At 52.2% G+C, this 18036-nt stretch overlaps 7 protein-coding genes across 7 annotated transcripts in view; 3 read left to right on the forward strand and 4 right to left on the reverse strand.

Annotated features, from left to right (window-relative positions):
* Positions 1-1410: 1410 nt before the first annotated feature.
* On the forward strand, positions 1411-3406 carry PAAG_00221 (acetolactate synthase; the record flags this gene model as incomplete). Its single annotated transcript, XM_002797636.2, has 4 exons — positions 1411-1436; positions 1507-1549; positions 1663-1785; positions 1856-3406. 4 exons carry the CDS (start codon positions 1411-1413, stop codon positions 3404-3406), a joined length of 1743 nt encoding a protein of 580 aa, XP_002797682.2.
* A 717-nt stretch (positions 3407-4123) lies between these two features.
* Positions 4124-6570, reverse strand: PAAG_00222 (hypothetical protein; the record flags this gene model as incomplete). Its single annotated transcript, XM_015843947.1, has 9 exons — positions 4124-4327; positions 4424-4462; positions 4563-4637; positions 4878-5045; positions 5145-5192; positions 5277-5327; positions 5409-5456; positions 5546-5632; positions 5707-6570. The coding sequence occupies 9 exons, from the start codon at positions 6568-6570 to the stop codon at positions 4124-4126; spliced, it is 1584 nt and encodes a 527-aa protein (XP_015700282.1).
* A 2386-nt stretch (positions 6571-8956) lies between these two features.
* PAAG_00224 (Cut9-interacting protein scn1) lies at positions 8957-10132 on the reverse strand (the record flags this gene model as incomplete). The annotated part of the gene is made up of 1 exon (XM_002797639.2): positions 8957-10132. The coding sequence occupies one exon, from the start codon at positions 10130-10132 to the stop codon at positions 8957-8959; it is 1176 nt and encodes a 391-aa protein (XP_002797685.2).
* A 762-nt stretch (positions 10133-10894) lies between these two features.
* On the reverse strand, positions 10895-13292 carry PAAG_00225 (hypothetical protein; the record flags this gene model as incomplete). The annotated part of the gene is made up of 3 exons (XM_015843948.1): positions 10895-12406; positions 12506-12993; positions 13043-13292. 3 exons carry the CDS (start codon positions 13290-13292, stop codon positions 10895-10897), a joined length of 2250 nt encoding a protein of 749 aa, XP_015700283.1.
* A 3-nt stretch (positions 13293-13295) lies between these two features.
* On the forward strand, positions 13296-13505 carry PAAG_11071 (hypothetical protein; the record flags this gene model as incomplete). Its single annotated transcript, XM_015846779.1, has 1 exon — positions 13296-13505. One exon carries the CDS (start codon positions 13296-13298, stop codon positions 13503-13505), a length of 210 nt encoding a protein of 69 aa, XP_015703583.1.
* Positions 13506-13939: 434 nt separating this feature from the next.
* Positions 13940-15604, forward strand: PAAG_00226 (hypothetical protein; the record flags this gene model as incomplete). The annotated part of the gene is made up of 1 exon (XM_002797641.2): positions 13940-15604. One exon carries the CDS (start codon positions 13940-13942, stop codon positions 15602-15604), a length of 1665 nt encoding a protein of 554 aa, XP_002797687.1.
* An 805-nt stretch (positions 15605-16409) lies between these two features.
* PAAG_11072 (hypothetical protein) overlaps positions 16410-18036 on the reverse strand; it is a gene marked incomplete at both ends in the record, with an annotated part of 3181 nt that continues 1554 nt past the window's right edge. The window contains 2 exons of the mRNA XM_015846780.1: positions 16410-16443; positions 16513-18004. Coding sequence (XP_015703584.1) covers positions 16410-16443; positions 16513-18004 — 1526 coding nt within the window. The remainder of the gene's footprint in view (positions 16444-16512; positions 18005-18036) is intronic.

The following is an 18036-nucleotide window of genomic DNA, read 5'->3' on the forward strand; positions in this document are numbered from 1 at the left end:
CCGGTAACTAGTTGTATAGATGTAGAGCACGAAGAGAGAATGAATCATTTCAGTCAACTAAATTCAGCACCGGAGAGAGTATGAACGAGAAACGCTTTCCAAGGGAGTATCGTGTTACAGCTCAGAGAGATGTGTGCTCCATTTAACTAAATACACTCATACCCTATTTATTGATTTGTGTCGAAAAGAAGGAAACACTTGATGTAGTGGAATACGGACATGAATTCGTGTGTTGGCAGGGAAAGTGTCGGAATACGGCCTCCCATGGTGTGATACTCCCGCTGTTGATTCCTATCTACTTCCTTGGCCGTTCAAGTTCAATTTCAATTTTCCTGTTGTGCTTTTAGATATCCGCAGAGGGTGTCTCAACACATACCCACAAGAAGACCTCCTGAAGTTGAGAGTCGGCACACATCGTTATTCCCTGGGAGCGGAGAGAGTGTGGCTGAGCGTGACGTCATGGGCATTCGGGTCTGAGCAGGGACAGAAGCTCTGGATGATATATTTATTACACTACCATCTCCTTGCATATTCCTCCGATGGCATCTGGCTCCAATCTGGAAAGAGATCGCACAGGAAGAGGACTGGATTTACTGTGTGTGGGACCTCTCCACGTTGCATCCTCATAATCTCCTTCCCTGTGGCCAGGTTCGTGCTGTAGAGTGGTGTGGTGCTGCTGATGAAGATCTCCGAGGGCAACGTTCCCCGTCTCCATGCATGGATCGAAAGGTGGCGCGGAGGAGACCCATGCCGATATCTCATGATACCGAATGAGAGATGGGCGGTGGCCATGGCTGATACGGGATGAATTGAGACAGTCAGCGAGCACTCGAGAACTAACTTGGCTGCAGGTCATTGTTGTTTGGTTGGGGGGGGGGGGGGTTTGGTTGTCAAAGGAGGACTCAACAACAATACAATAGCTACCCTCAATGTCCAGAGGCAGAGGATCTGCAGCTGGCCATCAGCAGCGGAAAGCGTCTTCTTTCTTCTCGGCCTTTGGCATGCCCATCTTTAATTTAAATCGACGGAGGAGCTGTGCTTCACTGCTCGCTCAACATGATGATGAAGTCTTCCAACTTCCCCACACTTCGGCCCAACCGATCGGCTGACTCAGCCACTCACCCCTCGATTTCGGCATCTTCAACCCCCGTCGTCAACGATCCCCAGTCGAACATTCAACTCGCTTGGACTTAAATCTCCTGCCACACGCTCTTGAGTCCTCTCCAGGCTTGGTCAACCCCCCAAAAAACATAGGAAACCGGAGAAATACCAATCGTTTGATTCGACTCGTCGTCCTCGTTCTCCTGGGTTAAATATATATATATATATATATATAATCTGTATCCCTTATAGAGCGCAGGCAAAACAACTGGATTGCTAGACTGCACGGTGGCACAGCACGTACATAAAATGTGTGGAACCCACCGGCGAATCAAGTCTGCTATTCCGATTCCGTGCCCTGCAACCGCGTAGATTGCTAACATGCGGTGTTTCATGAACACATAGGGTTTACACGGCGTCATTTGCTTTCTTCGAGGCGCTCTGGGAGGTTGGTTGTTGCACCCCACACCCCACACCCCACACCCCACACCCCCCCCTTACAACAAGCTCCTTGTCAAGCCAAAGCTTTTAAAAATATTGATGTTTAATCTCTCTCGGCAGGCGGGGGTCAGCCATGTCTTTGTCAACCTGGGGTCAGACCACCCCTCTATCCTAGAAGCGATCGTCAAAGGCCAGAGAGAGAAAAGAGGGGCTTTCCCCACAATCATCACCTGTCCCAATGAGGTACGTCTGTCGCACAGCGCCGCGACTGACTCCCTGCCTGCCTGCTAACCCCGTGCTGCCCGTGCTGTAGATGGTCGCTCTGTCCATGGCCGACGGATACGCCCGGCTTACCGGTAAGCCCCAGTGTGTCATCGTGCATGTCGATGTCGGCACTCAGGGGTTGGGCGCTGCCGTTCATAACGCCTCGTGCGGTCGGGCCCCGGTGCTGATCTTTGCGGGCCTGTCCCCCTTTACCCTTGAGGGGGAGATGCGGGGTTCCCGTACGGAATACATCCATTGGATCCAGGATGTTCCCGACCAGAAGCAAATCGTCTCTCAGTACTGCCGATATTCTGGAGAGTTCAAGACGGGAAGGAATGTTAAGCAGATCGTCAACAGAGCTCTGCAGTTTGCAACCAGTCATCCGCAGGGTCCTGTATATCTAGTGGGCGCCAGAGAGGTCCTGGAGGAAGAGATTCAGCCCTACACTATCAACCAAAATACGTGGAGAGCCGTGGAGCCCACAGCATTGCCTCGGGATGGCGTCAGGCAAATCGCGGAGGCCCTGGTGTCTGCCAGACAACCGCTGGTAATTACAGGCTACAGCGGACGAAATGCATCCGCAGTAACAGAGCTCGTCACCCTCGCGGACACGGTCCATGGCCTCCAGGTCATTGACTGCGGCGGAAGCGACATGTGTTTCCCAGCCAACCACCCAGCATACCTGGGGCTTCGCTATGGAGTCCATGACAAAATCAAAACCGCAGACGTCATTCTCGTCATCGATTGCGATGTCCCCTGGATCCCCACCCTTTGCAAGCCCTCTGACTCTGCCAAGATTTTCCACGTCGATGTCGATCCCCTGAAGCAGCAAATGCCTGTCTTCTACATCCCAGCCCTGGCCACCTATCGTGCTGATTCCTCCACTTCCCTGCACCAGCTCAACCAGTACATCTCCAGCAACAACTCCCACGCCCAGACCCTTAGAAGCCAAGAATACACTTCCCGCCGTGCCGCCATTGAAGACGCCCACAAGGCCCATCTCCACTCCCTCGCAACCCAAGCCGCCACACCGACCGGCGGGCCAAGCGCCTCCTTAAACGCAGCGTACCTGATCTCCCAAATCCGCTCCGCCTGCCCCGCAGACACTATCTGGTGCATCGAAGCCGTCACCCTCACCGGCTTCGTCGCAGAGCACATCCAACCCACCCTTCCAAACTCCTGGATAAACTGCGGCGGCGGCGGTCTCGGCTGGTCCGGCGGCGCCGCGCTGGGCATCAAGCTAGCCTCCGACGACCAGCACGGCGGAGCCGGAAAGGGCAAGTTCGTCTGCCAAATCGTCGGCGACGGCACGTACCTGTTCAGCGTGCCGGGATCCGTGTACTGGATTGCGCGCCGCTACAACATCCCCGTGCTCACCATTGTGTTGAATAATAAGGGCTGGAATGCGCCGCGGCGGAGCATGTTGCTTGTGCATCCGGATGGGGATGCGTCGCGGGCGACGAATGAGGAGCTGAATATTTCGTTTGTGCCGACGCCGGATTATGCGGGCATTGCGAAAGGCGGCGGCTGGCGGGGAGTTGTGGGCTGGATGTGCCGGGTCGGTGGGGGAGTTGGCGGAGTTGTTGCCCAAGGCCGTTGAGAGTGTGAAGTGGGGGAAGGGGGCGGTGTTGGAGGCGCAGTTGGAGGGGAAGGAGGGTAAATATGTTCCTGATAGGAGTAAATGAGAGGGGCAGGGTGGGAGTGGATTGCCCCCCGGGGGGAGGGGGGGGCCTTACGGCGTTTTGTTTTTGGGTTTTACCTTAAACGTTGATAAGACGACAGAATGAATATATGTTGTTTCTTCTCTCCATGCACGGATAATGTACTTACATGTCCATAGATCGATCGATGGTGAAACTTGTACACTAGTGGCTGTCGATCCTATTACTTATTTCATACGGTTTGAAACAGCCGATAGTCCAATGAGCCGGGCTCATACGTCAAACCGCCTAATCCAGCCATCCAGCCCCTAAATAGCAGTTTATCAGTGCATATATATACATGTTCATACCAAATCCAAATAAGCAATGTCACCATTTCCATCAGAAATAAATAAAACAAAGAAGAAGAAAAAAAAAAAAAAAAAAAAAAACCCATTCCAATCCATATGTCCCATAACCGCCCACACAAAAGAAACCAACAAAACGAAAGAGCTAAAAGAATGTACCACTACTCCATCCCTCCTCACATTCTCTAATCTATGATCGAAAACAGGTAGCTGCTAAGCCTCAACATTCCCCCGCCCATCGCCCTTCGCTCCTTTTTCTTCCCCCCTCTCAACGGAGAACAGGCATGACGCCAGCACCCCCAGCGTTCCCTATCCTACTCTCTCCTTAGCCGTGCCACTGGGCGAGGGCGGTTTCGGCAACGGTTTCGATCTCCAACCCAAATGTAAAGGGTGTTGCGCGAGACGGCATTGCTGCTGCTGCTGCTGCTGCTGTTGTTGTTGCTGTTGCAGTCCCACATGTATTCTTCCGGCGTCTCCTTCAAAGTATCGCGCTCTGCGCTTCTTTGAGAATTCCTGTGTGGAAGTGCGGGTTAGCGATGTAGGTTGCGCTGTGGGGCTTCTGGCCAAGCTGGTTCCTTTTATGTGAGAGTAGAGGGGAAATATAGTTACCTCGCTCGCCGACCGTGATGATAATGCACGGTTTGAGTTCTGGGGAAATCTTTTGGTCAGCAATGACGTTCTCAAACCACACTATCCTTACGCCCTGCCTATTGGATCCCATTTTGTTAATGCTTCGATCGCAACTTACAGTCTTATTATGATTATAGCCATTGTGTATACAATTGCTGTGTGGCACGCATACCACTGGTTTTGGTTTTTGTATCTGCGGAAATAAGTCAGATATCTAATGAAACATGGGCGTGTTGATATAGATAAAAAGCCGGCAATAAGCCCAGAGAGGGGGCTCTTTTTACGTTTGTTATATATTTCTCATCATCGCCACTTCGCCTTCGCTCTCTCTGCATGAACGAATTGCTGTTAGCTAGATAATGCTATAGGGACATCACCCTGTCTCTCGACGATTTCATGATTCCTTTTCTCAACTGGGAACGAAGGGACGTACCCTCCTCTGCGAATCGCTCCCGACAGGTTTCCGCTTTATTGGCGGCGCCCGTGCCCGGGACCGATCAGAGAAAAACACAGATTCTATAGATTCGGAAAATGTGGGATATTCGATAACTTGTATCACTTCTTTGGGCGTCTTGTGTGAGTATGCATTTCTTCGGATTTCCTGCGAAATATCCAAACAAGAAGCAAAGGCCTTGCGTTAGCCTCTTTCGCAGAAAGGGTCGGTTTTGATGAGGGCAGTTTTTCCAAATATACATCATACCTCGTCTGGTGAGTCATGTACCGTTCGAGGTTCGGGTCGAGGATACTCCTGAAAAGATGAAGCTCTGTCAGCTTGTCATCGATGGGAAGAGCAGAGCAGTAGTTGTGGTGGAGGAAAGTAGTCTTTCCTAACCTCAGCCATTAATTCGGAGCAATAAGCCCTCTCTGGTTGTTGTATTATCGGCTACATATATATGTTAGTGATGCGGACGTCCTCGCGCTGTCTGGCCCTTTAGGGGAAAATAATAATAATAATAATACTCACTTGGTAAGTCCCGCTGTGCCTTTGGGACCATCTTGTACATCCTTGCGGCTACAGTAATCATCCTGTTACCTATAGTTCCACGAAGGCAAGACAATTTATACCCAGGATTCCAGACACAGGGGCCCGCCAGCGCTTACCACAGCCCTTCCATCCTTCTCGAGAACGTGTTTTCGTCGACGTTTGTCACGTAGCCGTTTCCGAAAGGTGGTGAATGTCGACATTCCCTTTAGATTGGATAAAAGGCTTAGAAAGTAGAGCAAGGATATGATTGCCAATATATACCAAGCCTTCGGCTTACCTCCATAAGCGAAGCTCCAATTCGAGGAGTTTCTCTCTGTTGCAGGACCAGACAGATATGCTTGAGTCGAAATCTGCCATAAACCGCAAGGATTCCCCCCGCAATTCCCATGATCAGGTAGGCAGTTCCAAACACTGGGTGTTTGATATAGGGTGACGGCACGAAATACCCTGGAAGCAATGCAGTAAACGCCAGACCTCCAACTCGGCCCATAATCGCAACCAGCACAACAGAAGTTATAAGAATTTCCGACGAGTACAGGCAAAACGGTGTCGCCATGAAAATGAATAGCATAGTTGCCGGTAGCCACGCTTGGATTTTCGTCACAGTCGAAGACATTAAGATAACCCCGGTACAGGAGCCGATCAGAAGGATAAAGACAGCTCCGCCCATAAAAATATGCTGTCTCGGGCGTTTTATGGTATACGAGGAACCGACAATCCAAATACCGATCAGCGAAACTTGAAGGCTCGGAAACGCCCATAGTGCCGTGTTGAATAACATATCCGAACCCTTGATGAACAATTGGGAGAGCGTCAAAACCGTCGCAGTGACGCTTAGCGAGTCCGTCACCACTATCCTCATAACCTCCGCATCGGTCATACTTTCAATGAGTCCTTCATCGCGGCCGCCGAAATAGTAGAGCTTAGGCCAGCGAGCGCGATCGCTTGTATGATAAATTGCAAATGCCGCGGCGACGGAAGGCATGTAAAGTCGAACACATTCCCAGGTAATCGCGTCGATGTATGCGCGAAAACCCCGCTGCCATATCAGAGGTATGTCCCAGATCCACCAGAAGGTATTGACTGAAATGACAGTTGTTATGAAACCGCCCCAATCGAGGGGTTCGGGGAAGCGATTCATTGGGAATGTGTCGGTTGAGCGACGAGAGCTCTTTGTTGTCGAATCCCTAGATCCTATTGTTCGATGCCATTGGAAATGTCGGGTTGCCAAAAGTCCCCAGAAAAGGGTATATTATTGATCGAGACACCTCTCCCGCACGAAAACCTCCTTCCAAAGAATCCAAAGAACGTGATCGTTAAAACGTCCTGTTTCAGTCTTCGTTCCCTTCAATTGGTCCTGGGGAAAAGTAATAGTGGGCACTCCCGTAGGAAATGGCATGATGGAGAGGATATGCAGGTACGGAGGTGAGAAGAAACGCCCCCTCATCCCCTAGACCGCGCCTCCATGAGCAGTCGTAATTCACCCCAAATACGTGGGCTTGCCCGATTTTGTGCAGCTTGACGAGTTCCCATATCCCGCTGTCCGTGTCACCCTGCACTGGCTCTGTGGCTGCTTCTGTGCATCGGAGACCGGTTGAAAATACCCCCCATCCCCAAAAGGGACTGAAAATCTTATTTCCTGTGCAGGAGATCCACGCCCGGTGGCTTGGGAACATGAACAAGAGCCAAGTCCGATGGCTCGCCCTTGAGCACACCGTTATTACGCGCTGGTATGCCCTGGTATTTTTGTTAGGTGCAACTTTTCAAGACTTTGAAGAACATGGAATAACCCCTATGCAATGGCCAGCATATTCCCCCGATCTAAACTCAATCGCAGCTGTATTGAAACCTTATGAAGAGGAGGAAAAATCTCTCTTATGACAATCTTTATACGGTGGTTATTCAGGCTTGGGAGGCTATAACAGAGAATCAATATGAGAGCTTATAGAGGCAGGAGATGAACATACAACAGCCCAGAGATTTCTTTCTACACTATTCTGAGGATATTGCATATAAATTTATACGGTTAACCCTGCCTGCACCGAATATAGGCGTGTCCACCCAAAATTTTTGGTTAGGCCCCTAACATATTGGGAGGGCGCTATTAACCAAAAAATACCGGGGCATACTCCGTACCTGTGCAGTTAATCCGCCGCGACGGTATCCACCATGGAGAGAAATCTCTGTTTCTGGGAAGCGGAACGCCGATGCATAGCACATCTACCTTAATCAAGCGGAGAACGCTCCATCAAACGTGAAGATATTGTCGTTGAGGTGTCAGTAGCCTGCGCCCAATGGTTCATCCAAGTGAAGTGCGGGATCACTGAGGGGGGAGATGCGGAGCAACAAAGAAACGAAACAGCAGAAACAAAGAGAGAGAAAAAAAAAAAAAAAAAAAAAAAAAAAGGAGTGGGAGGAACACTTTCTACCAAACAGTTAGTTCCCAATGCCACAGGCAGGCGTTGGGCCATGGAGGGCAGGATCTCGATGTTGGTTTGAAGATTCAGGCAGCAAACGTAAACTCAATTGGGATGGCCTTTAGGCTGTTTTCAACATTGTCCTGCGTCCGCATCTCTAGTTGTCTTCAATTTTGGTCAAGAGGTCAACGAGTCAACGTAATTGGAGGGGATATATGATCGACACTCCGAATATTGATGTCGGGCGAAATAACTCCAAGTCCAGACAACTGAGCTGAAATATTCCTCTGTTACCTCTGCCCATTATTATTCTCCAAGTTGCGCAGTAAATAAAAGCAGGTCCCCCAGGTCATCAGCCCCTGAAATTGTAACGTGAGAAACCTGGGTCTGTACACAACCCCCAGTTTCCAATCTTTGACATCACCATTTTACACACGCTTTGGAATTGACACCTGCTTCAAAAAAAAAAAAAACCTTGTAAACTGTTCGGCTGGTAGCCTTCCATCCAGGGATCTCGAAATTCTATTGTGCCGTTATCCGCTTCCATCAATTGAATGGTACGCGTTTCCAAGATCAGAGCATGGCAAGGTGCCAGTGTAAGAACTCAGTGTCGCCATATTTGGGACATGCAGAGGGGGCCAATCGACAGATCACAAATTGCTGCTGTACAGGTAATATAACTGGTGGTACCTGCTTCGGCGGGGATGTGAAACGGCACGGGGAGTTTCGTCCAACGCAAAATCTGCCCACGGCAGAGCGCTTAGAGGTGTAAAGCACATGCAATAATTTCATGCTCTCCAGACGGATTAGGATTGAAAACTGGGCAGGATCGGCGCTGCTTGTTTGTTGCCGTGGATAAAAGGAGGACAAGCTGCCTCCTCTTGGAAAGATTTCCGAAGACTGTGATTCTGAGAAGTAGCCAAAAATATTCATCTATATGATTGGAAGTCTTTCAAGGAATAGTTACTCTGAATCCCACCTTGGGATCTTGAAAATAATAATAATAATAATAATAATAATAATAAATGGAGTTAAAAATTGAACAAGGTGATAGAACCCTCCCTAAAAGGGCATATGATGAAGAGACGAGAGGCAGGCAATGGGCCATGGCTACCCAAAAACAAAGCGCGTCCAATTTTCACCAAGGATGCGAATCCCATATTCCAAATCCCACCCACGGATCGAACACACCTGCCGCACAATAGCCTCCATCAACTCATCCATCCGTTTTCCAGCACAATGTAGATCACTCTCGACAAGTATCCTATCCTCCGGAAGCGCCTTGATAACCTCGACGGTCTTCTCCGACGAACCTCCCGCAAAGTTGATAACACTCGAGAAAGAAAAATACGTCTCGGCCGGGTTCGATTTTTGCAGGAACTGCTTCAGCACGTCTGGCGGGCCGGAGTAGGAATGCATGCAGATCCTCAGCGGAAACGGGAGGGATGATGCAGCAGGCGTTTGCGGGTCGTTTTCATTCTCTCTGTCTTTTTCATGATCGCTATGTTCGTGCGCTTTGTCCGCGCTTGGCCGCCTCTTTCTCTGCCGATTAGAGACGCGCTTCCTCTCATGGCCCGACCAGAGTTCCTGAAGGACTTCGAGGACGGCGCCATGTGCCTGGACGCTATGGACGGATACAGGCCGCTGCATGGAGCCTGCGAGCCGAAGCTGGGCTTTGAAGATTTCCCGTTGATGTGCCAGCGCGACACGGTGCGGGGACAAACTTCTCCCCTCCCGCGAGCCAGGGGTCAGGCTGGCATCTCTCTTTTCAAGCTCATGGGGGAGCCAAGCATTGGGGATGCGGAATGAGCGGTCAAGACCGATTTCTCCAACCAGCCCGTGAGGGTGTTGGTGGAGTCGAGCTTTGGTGTCTGCAATCAGTTTGGATAACGGGAATGGTTCTGGGAGCGCATGCAACAGGCCTTCATCCTTGGTTGGCGGGGTGAGGACGCCTTTGTAATGCTCCACTTTGGAAAAAGGTGTGTCATGGCGTGTTTCTGAATTGATGTCGTCGATTATTTGGTGGGAGAACCAGGGATGCCAGCCAAATGATGGGATGATTCTGGGCTTCCTCTGGTCGACTGAGTCCGAGTCCGAGTCCGAGTGTGCGGCCGGAGCATACGTCGATGCAGCCTGGGCAACAAGCTCCTGATCCTGGCCGCGAGTAGCCATGAGCGTCAGGGCTGCCGTCTTCATCCGGACAACCTCACCGATTGATGCCATGGTGTCTGTTGCATGGCAATGGGCATCATACACCCCCAGGTGCCAGGGAAAGGGGATGTCCATGGTCGTCGGTCCTGATACACAGGCAGATCAAGGAAATTTCACCGGGAGGAAAAAGCAAAACTGGCCCCTTCTCAGCGGGCATTTCCAGGAGCACAGAGCAAGCGAGGCATTCATTCACGCAGAAAGATACGTCTATCGATACCCCTACCCCAACTTCTGCAGTCGAGGAGGTGGGCGGTTTGCTGGAGGTTCGACTGACCCGTCCGTTGTTTGCTGCTGGCTGGAGAAACCGGGCGTCGCTTAGTTACGTCAGCGCCAGATCTGCCCCCCGCAACCGCCCTGAAGCAGCAGCTGTGCAAAATCATCGAGTATTCAACTCGTCGGCCCATGTCCAACTGTTCTATTACTGCTGCTGCTGCTGCTATTATTGCTGTTTGATTGCTATTGTTTCCTCTTTAACACACTGAGGAAGAGGGCTAGACGTTCTCGTAGCAGAAAAATGTCAACCGCCAAAAGAAGGGGAAAATCTACGTTGTTCGACAAACCATATGCACAGCTGTAACTCCATCAAAACAGATACTTGCACGGCGTATCCCATTGACGTATCCCCAGAAATCAAACAGACGACAATAAACATGCAGAAAAAGTAAAAAAAAAAAAAAAAAAAAAAAAAAAAAAAAAAAAAAAAAAAAAAAAAAAAAAAGAAAAGAAGAAAGGAAGAAGGAAAAAAAAAAAAAAAAAAAAAAAAGGTACCCAACCCATATATTACCATAAAACACCGCAGCATAACATAGGAAAAATCCCACAACCCACACCCAGTTCTTACCTCCTCTCCCCTTTCTCCTCCTGCTCAACCCCCCTCATCTCCCCCAACATAACCTCGTTAAACTCCTCCCACCCATCCAAATACAAATGATGCCCGGCATTCCTGATAATCACAACCCTCGCCGCCCCCCTATCCCTCGCCCTCTCCTCCGGCGTCGCATTCGCCAACACCCGCCTCTTCTCCTCCTCAATCCGCGCCTGCGCCGCATACCCCCCCGCCACATCCATCCAGTCATGCTCGCCATACATGAACGTGATGGGGAGCCCTGGCTCGCGGATTGCCGTTCCTGAAAACGCAGACGTTGGCGTCGGCGTCGGCGTTGATACAGATGTTGACGACGTCGCTGCGGACACCGTCGAACCAGCTGTTTCGCCAAGCACCTGCCTCCCGACTCCATGGATTCTTCTAATAAGCGGGCTGCGCGCGAACGCCCCGGGCGCCAGGATATAGGCGAGCGCGTACTCGCCGCTCCCGCGCATGCGGAAGAGGGAGTAGGCGTAGTCGTGCAGAGCCTGGGCCTCGGCGGGGGGCAGGTGGGAGAAGCGGCGGGATGTCCAGCCGGAGACGAGGCGGGGGCCGAGCGGGCCGGACCAGCGAACCAGGCTGAAGGGGGAGACATTGGCGTCCCAGAGGTATTTGAGCCATTTGGGGAGGGGGCGGCGGGGGGCGGGCTTGGAGGAGTCTGTTGTGGGTTTTTTGGCATTGAGGAAGTTGTTGTTGTCGGATTCGGATGCGGATGCGGATGCGGATGCGGATTCGGATGCGGATTTTGAGAGCGAAGGTTTGGTGGGGTCGTTCTGATCCTGGGTGAACTCGTTGGCAAGGGTGGAGTCGGTTGGTTCGGGCATGTTGGCGCTGACGGCGTAGGGGTCCTCGGGGATCCCGACGGGGGAGGCGAGGATGAGCTTGTTGAGGCGGCCGGGGTATTTGAGGGCGTATGCGACGGCCATGTAGCCGCCCAGACTGTGACCCAGGAGCGTGAATCGTTCTATCTTGCGCTTAACGCGCCATTCCTCCAGGGCGTCAATGAACCAATCCTCCGCCTCGCGGATGGCTTCCTGGCGTTGCTTGGAGTGTATCTTAAAGGGCGGGCGTGTACTCCGGCCCATCCCCAGCATGTCGAGGGCGTATAATTGCCACCCCTTGGCGCGACTAAGAGCTTCGAAGTTCTTGTAGAAGAAGCCCAGACCGGCGCCGTAGCCGTGGAGGACGACGAGGTTGTGCTCGACTTTCTCGCCGACGCGCTCGATGGAGAATTCGTTGAGGGCGCGGTTGCTGCCAGATAGTTCGACCATGGTGGAGCGCCAGGTGCGGGGGCCATGGGGGTCGTTGATGGATTTGGCGGAGACCTGAGCGGCCTGGCTGGGGTCTGCGGAGGTGAGGCTGTCGGTCGATTCGCTCGGGGTCAAAGCGTCTTTTCCGGTCTGCTTGTGGGTTGGGGGATGCTGGAGGTATGGGACGAAAGAGAGGACTTTGTGTTCAGCGGCTGCAGCGGGGATGCTGGACCACTGTAAATAGATATTAGTATCAATCCCCCCGCGCAAATATATATATATATGTATATGTGTATATGTATATGAATAGAAGCTAGAAACGAGTTTACATACCCATTGGCTGAATCCCTCCTTGTAGCCCAACGGGAAGAGAGGAGAAGTAATCCGATCAGGTATTTTCCCCCGTGGCTCCTCTGGCAGTTTATCGCGGGCCGGCAGGTCTTCGGGGGAACCCGAGGCCGTGGATGCCGTCGCAGCCATGACGGGCTGGAAGTGTGGCGATGGCAATGACGAGGCCTGGGGGTCGGTCGGGGAGTGAACGAGGGTGGACTCGAAATGGCCGTGGAAAGTTGGCAGATGAGGAAGATTCAGCGGCGACAGTGAAAGGGCGGAGGAGGACGGGTCACCAGCAGCACCACCAGCACCACCAGCAGTAGTTATCGCACCACAAGCAGGCCTTGGTCTGGGTCGGGCCAGGTGCAGGAGGGGGATGGCGGAGAGGCGAGTTTGCGGATGCACTTTGAACGATGGATGGAAGCGAGCGACAGAGGAGGTCTGCCACTCGAGAGCGACAAGGGCATTAAGCGGTATATATATATATACTATATGGATGTATATGGATGTATATGGATGTAAATAGAAATATGCAACGCGGAGAGTCTCGAGATGCGATGGGGATAAGAGCCGGAGTTTGTGGGCGCGGGGGGGGGTGAAAAGACCGTCGATCGAAGGCAGCAGGATTCTGCAGGGAGCTGCTGCTGCACAGGCCGGATGCGGGCGGAAACAAGGGCCGAACCCAGCGGCAGGTATATATATTCAGAGGCGGATGGCAATTGCGAAGGGAAGAACCCGTCACGAAGAGGCTGGATCTGCGATTGAATAGGTGGCGTTCATGGTTCATGGGATGGAGCTGACTGGAAGTTGTCGTGATGGTAAATCAGAGCGGGCGGGCGTTGAACGAACGACGGATGCAGCAGCTGGGACGAGGAGGCGGAGTTGGACACGCCAACTTTCAAGAGACCGGCACGCAGCAGCAGCAGACGACGACGACGACGAGGATGAGAACGAGGCAGCTCTTCTTGTGGTGTCTGCAGCCGCCTTCTCTCCGCATTGAATTGAGATCCTGTTGTTGTTTTACGATGGTCACCCGGTGCTGTCTACGAAGCCATACACATGTATGTAAGTGAGTATCTCTCAGCAGTGGATGGACGAATGCTGCCCCGCTGCAGACGATGAGAGCATCCGGATCTACTCTTCCCTCCCTGAATTCCCCCTCCTATCACTGCATATGCGTGTTGTCTGGGTCTACGCCGTGAGTTGATCGCCGGTTTGTCTGTGGTGGGAGACAGCGGCTGGTCATGTGTTCCAGCCTCGACACATAAATACCACATCCAGAGAGATATCGATCTTTTTTTCGATCTTCTTCTCGATCTTCTTTTCTATCTTCCTCCTCCTCCCAACGCACCAGCAGCTGATTGCTGCATGCTCCCTACCCACCCTCGCGACGGGCTACACTATGCCTCCTCTCTCTCTCCCCTAGCCCCAACAATGTCATCCCGCCTTGACCAGATCGTCAAAGGCGCCCCCTCCCCGCGTCTCTCCCCCGTGGCCTCCCTTCCCGGCTCTACACCCCCCTCTCCCCCGCTCGAGCCGTCTCTCCTCCCCTATAACCAGCAACAGCACTCCCCATCGCCATCCCCGTCGCTATCCCCGTCGCCGTCGCCATCCATATATCCCCAACCCTCGCCGCAGGAAAACACCGCCTTCCCACTCCCCACCGCAACCCCCCCAGCAGACCCCCTCTCCACCCTCCCCTCTTCCCCCCCCCAGATCTACCTCAACCTCCTAATCCTCGAATCCTCTCTGCGCTCGCAGTACCTTGCTCTCCGCGCCCGCCGCCGCCAAAACACCTTCTTCCTCCTCCTGCTCGCCTGCTGGGTCACCTACTTCGCCTACGCCCTCTTCCTCCGCCCGCGCGAAGATGGCCGTGGCGTCGGCGGCTCCGTCTACTGGGTCGTCGAGATGGCTGAGAAGGTCGCCCTGATGGGTGGCGTGGTCACCGGCGTGCTTATCTGGGGCACGGGCCAGTGGGAGAGGGGCGTTCGGTGGCCGAGGAGGTGGTTGGTCGTTGCGAATCGTGGGTTGAGGGCGATGAATACGAAGATTGTGGTGTTAAGGGGCCCGTGGTGGGTGGAGGTCTGGTCGTGGGTGGGGTTTTTGTTTCCGTTCCCTCTGCTGACCGGCTTGGGGGGCGTGGTTCAGTATGTGGAGTCTACGACTACGGCATTTGGTGGTGGTGGTGGTGGTGGTGGTGGTGGTGGTGAGAGAGAGAAAGGGAAAAGATCCCGTGCAACCCTCTCAGCTGCACACCCCCAGCAGCAGCAGAGCTCCTCATATTACTCCTCCTACGCGGACGAACCCTTCCTAACCACACATGGCGAAACACCACCCCTCCCGCCCGGCACCACCCTCGTCGAAGAAGACATCAACCCCGGCGGCGACCACATCAAACTCCTCCTGCTCCCCAAATCCTTCTCTCCCGCCTTCCGCGAGAACTGGGACGAATACCGCACTGATTACTGGGAGAAGGAGAATGAACGGCGCGCTCTGCTGAGGCGGAAACTGAAGGAGCAGCGGCGCGAGAGGGCGCGGCTGCAAGGGGGCTGGCTGTGGTGGATCAGGTGGTTGTGGGGCGCGAAGGGGGTGCGCGGGGGTGGTGGCAGGAGGCTGGTCACTCCGTTGAGTGGTGGTGGGCAGCATCATCATCATCAGCATGGGCATGGCCATGGCCATTCGCATCATCATCATCATCATCATCATCATCATCATAGAGATTCCTCTATATCTACGGCTATAGCTACCTCCTCATCCTCATCTACGAAACGCCGCTCCCAACACCACTCCCTACACCAACATTCAGACCCAACCATGCCAACAACAGCACAATCGCACTCCCGCACCTCCTCGCGCAGCACGACGCCAAACCGCTTCTCGGACCATGACGACTTTTCCAATAACAACGGCAATGGCAATGGAAGCAATCATGAGCGCCACAGGCCGCGTAGGGGCAGTTCTGCAGCTTCAACGTCTGGCAATGAGCGGAAGAGGAGGAATAAGTCTGCTTCGTCTTTGTCGGATGGCGGTGGCGGTGGCGGTGGTGGAAGGAGGGCACCGTCGCCGTTGGCAAGGATTGAGGCGGAAGGGCTGGAATAGATTGATGGGGTAGCAAGATAGTCCATTGGGGGACTTTGTGATTCAGTTTGGCTGGCTCTGGCTGCTTTTGGTTGGGTCGGATTTTGTTTGGTGTTTAGGAATGCCATTTCTTTCTTTTTTCTCTTTTTTATTTTTTCTTTTTCTTTTTTTAAGCTTGAGTTTCCTCATTAGAATAGTTTTGAGTTGGCGTGGGGACGTTGGGGGTGGCAGATGAGGAAGAAGCATTAGAAACAAAACCCGTTTTAACTTCTTTTTCTTTTCTTTTCTTTTTCTTTTTTCTTTTTTTTTTTTACAATATTTAAGATGTCGGTTGAACGCTTGCTATATAAGAGTTTGATCTGTGAGCTTTTTCCTGTTGTTTGCACTATAAGGAGTAAGTGTGATGAGACTGAGATACAAAAGGATCTCATGCATTTGATAGAGCTGTAAAAAAAGGGGCATAAAAAGAGACGACAGAAACAAAGCGCCGAAAGGCTCATTTGAAGAAACGAGATTTCAATCTCCATCAAACATATGACGTTCCTCATAGGCTATCTAATATTTCAAACACTCGAAATGAAATGAGATATTAAGGGACGGAAAAAAAAAAAAAAAAAAAAAAAAAAAAAAAAAAAAAGGGCGAACCGGGAAATACATCCAATACAGAAACCTCTCTAGAAATCAAAATAGCATTCCATGGGAGAAAAGGGGAAGACAGGTTCCTTGCAAGTGCCCATAGAAACTAAACGCCTATATGATCATGGGGGAAAAGGAAGATATAAGAAAAAGAGGTGCTGAGGAATCAGTTGTAAAAAATAATATCATCTCATATCCGATAAACCGTTTCGTCACCAAGATACCTATAAAAATATATCGTTAGTCCACATCCAAAAAAAGAAAAAGAAAAGAAGAGAAAAGAAAACACCCACATAATCTCATTCCTCTCATTCATCACACCAAGCGCCTGCACCGCCTCCGCAAGCTCAAATCCCTTCCCTCCCGCCCCCTCAACAACCCCATTCACATTCCCAACCACCTCCCGCACACCAGCCGAATCACTCTCGAACAGCTCAGACCTCATCAGCTGGCCCAGCGCCTGTCTAAACGTCGCCAGACGAGCAGCTGATAACGGGGGCAGAGTTCTCGCAGCTTCAACGGCGGCTACGATAGAGTTGGCCCCGGGCTGCCCCTGCGTCTGAGATTGGCTGTCCGTTTGGGAATGGAGAAGCTGTGAGGCTGGCTGGGAGGAGGCGAAGGACATCTGGGATTCAGATTCGGTGGTGGTGCCGAGTTGGGTACCGTTTTGGCGGGAGGCGGGGAGGGTGCGGCGGGAGCTGGGGCTAGCGTCATATAAGCTGTCGTTGTCGTTGTCGTCATCGCCATTGTCGTGGTTGGTGGCTGTGGTTCCGTTTCGTGTGGTGGCGGTGCTGCCCCTGAGGCCTGGGCGGCGAGTTGAGCGTGGACCAGGAGCAGCTGGTGTTTGCTGGGTGTCCTCTGCGTCGGAGTCCGAATCAGCTGAGTCCGAGTCGGACTCCAGAGCAGCTGTTTTTCTCCGCTTGCGTCGCTCGTCCTCGACTACTTCTTTAAATAGAGCGAAGCGGAGGATTGACTCTGCTACTTTTGCATCTTTTTCTTCGACTCTACTTGACAGTCGGGCCTTGGCGTGCGCGGTGGAGAGACGGATGAGGGTTTCGAGAGTACGTGCGGTCATGGGTGAGGTCTTCCGCTGGTTTCCGGAGAGTTCGTCGTTTCGGAGGGAGGAGTAGGTCGCCACGATGTGATCTGCGGCTCCCTTGGTGAGCACGGGCTTGATTCTTGATTTAGCATACTGAATATATTTCTTAATGAATGGCATGCTGAGCACTTCGATTTTCTTGTTTGGTCCCCGACCAGTCGCGGACATGCCTGCATGGAGCATGACGTTGAACTTCTCATAAACCTCAGTCGGGCGGTTGGCGTCTTGATTCTCTTCCAATCCGATGCCAAGGGTGCTGTTAACCTGCTCACGAACCGGAGCACCTTCTTCTGTGCCGGGATGTCTGTACCGATGCATACGGAGAACATGTTCAGATACCATGCGGTCTCTAGCATCCTCGATATCATCTGTAACAACAAAGAGTAAATCAAAACGCGAGAGAAGGGAATCCGGCAAGGCAATATTCTTGTGGGGATCCTTATGTGTATCGTACTGTCCATAAATCGGATTTGCAGCTGCGATGACGCTACATCGGGCATTAAGCGTAGTATGGATTCCAGCTTTGGCGATCGTGACTGTTTGCTGTTCCATGACTTCGTGGATGGCCACTCGATCGATGTCACTCATTTTGTCGAACTCGTCTATACAGACAACACCCCGATCTCCCAGGACCATGGCACCAGCTTCCAACCGTCGTTCACCAGTTTCCTTGTCAGTAGTTACAGCTGCCGTAAGGCCAACTCCAGACGAGCCTCGA

This window comes from Paracoccidioides lutzii (assembly GCF_000150705.2).
Source record: "Paracoccidioides lutzii Pb01 unplaced genomic scaffold supercont2.1, whole genome shotgun sequence".
Lineage (NCBI taxonomy): Eukaryota > Fungi > Ascomycota > Eurotiomycetes > Onygenales > Ajellomycetaceae > Paracoccidioides > Paracoccidioides lutzii.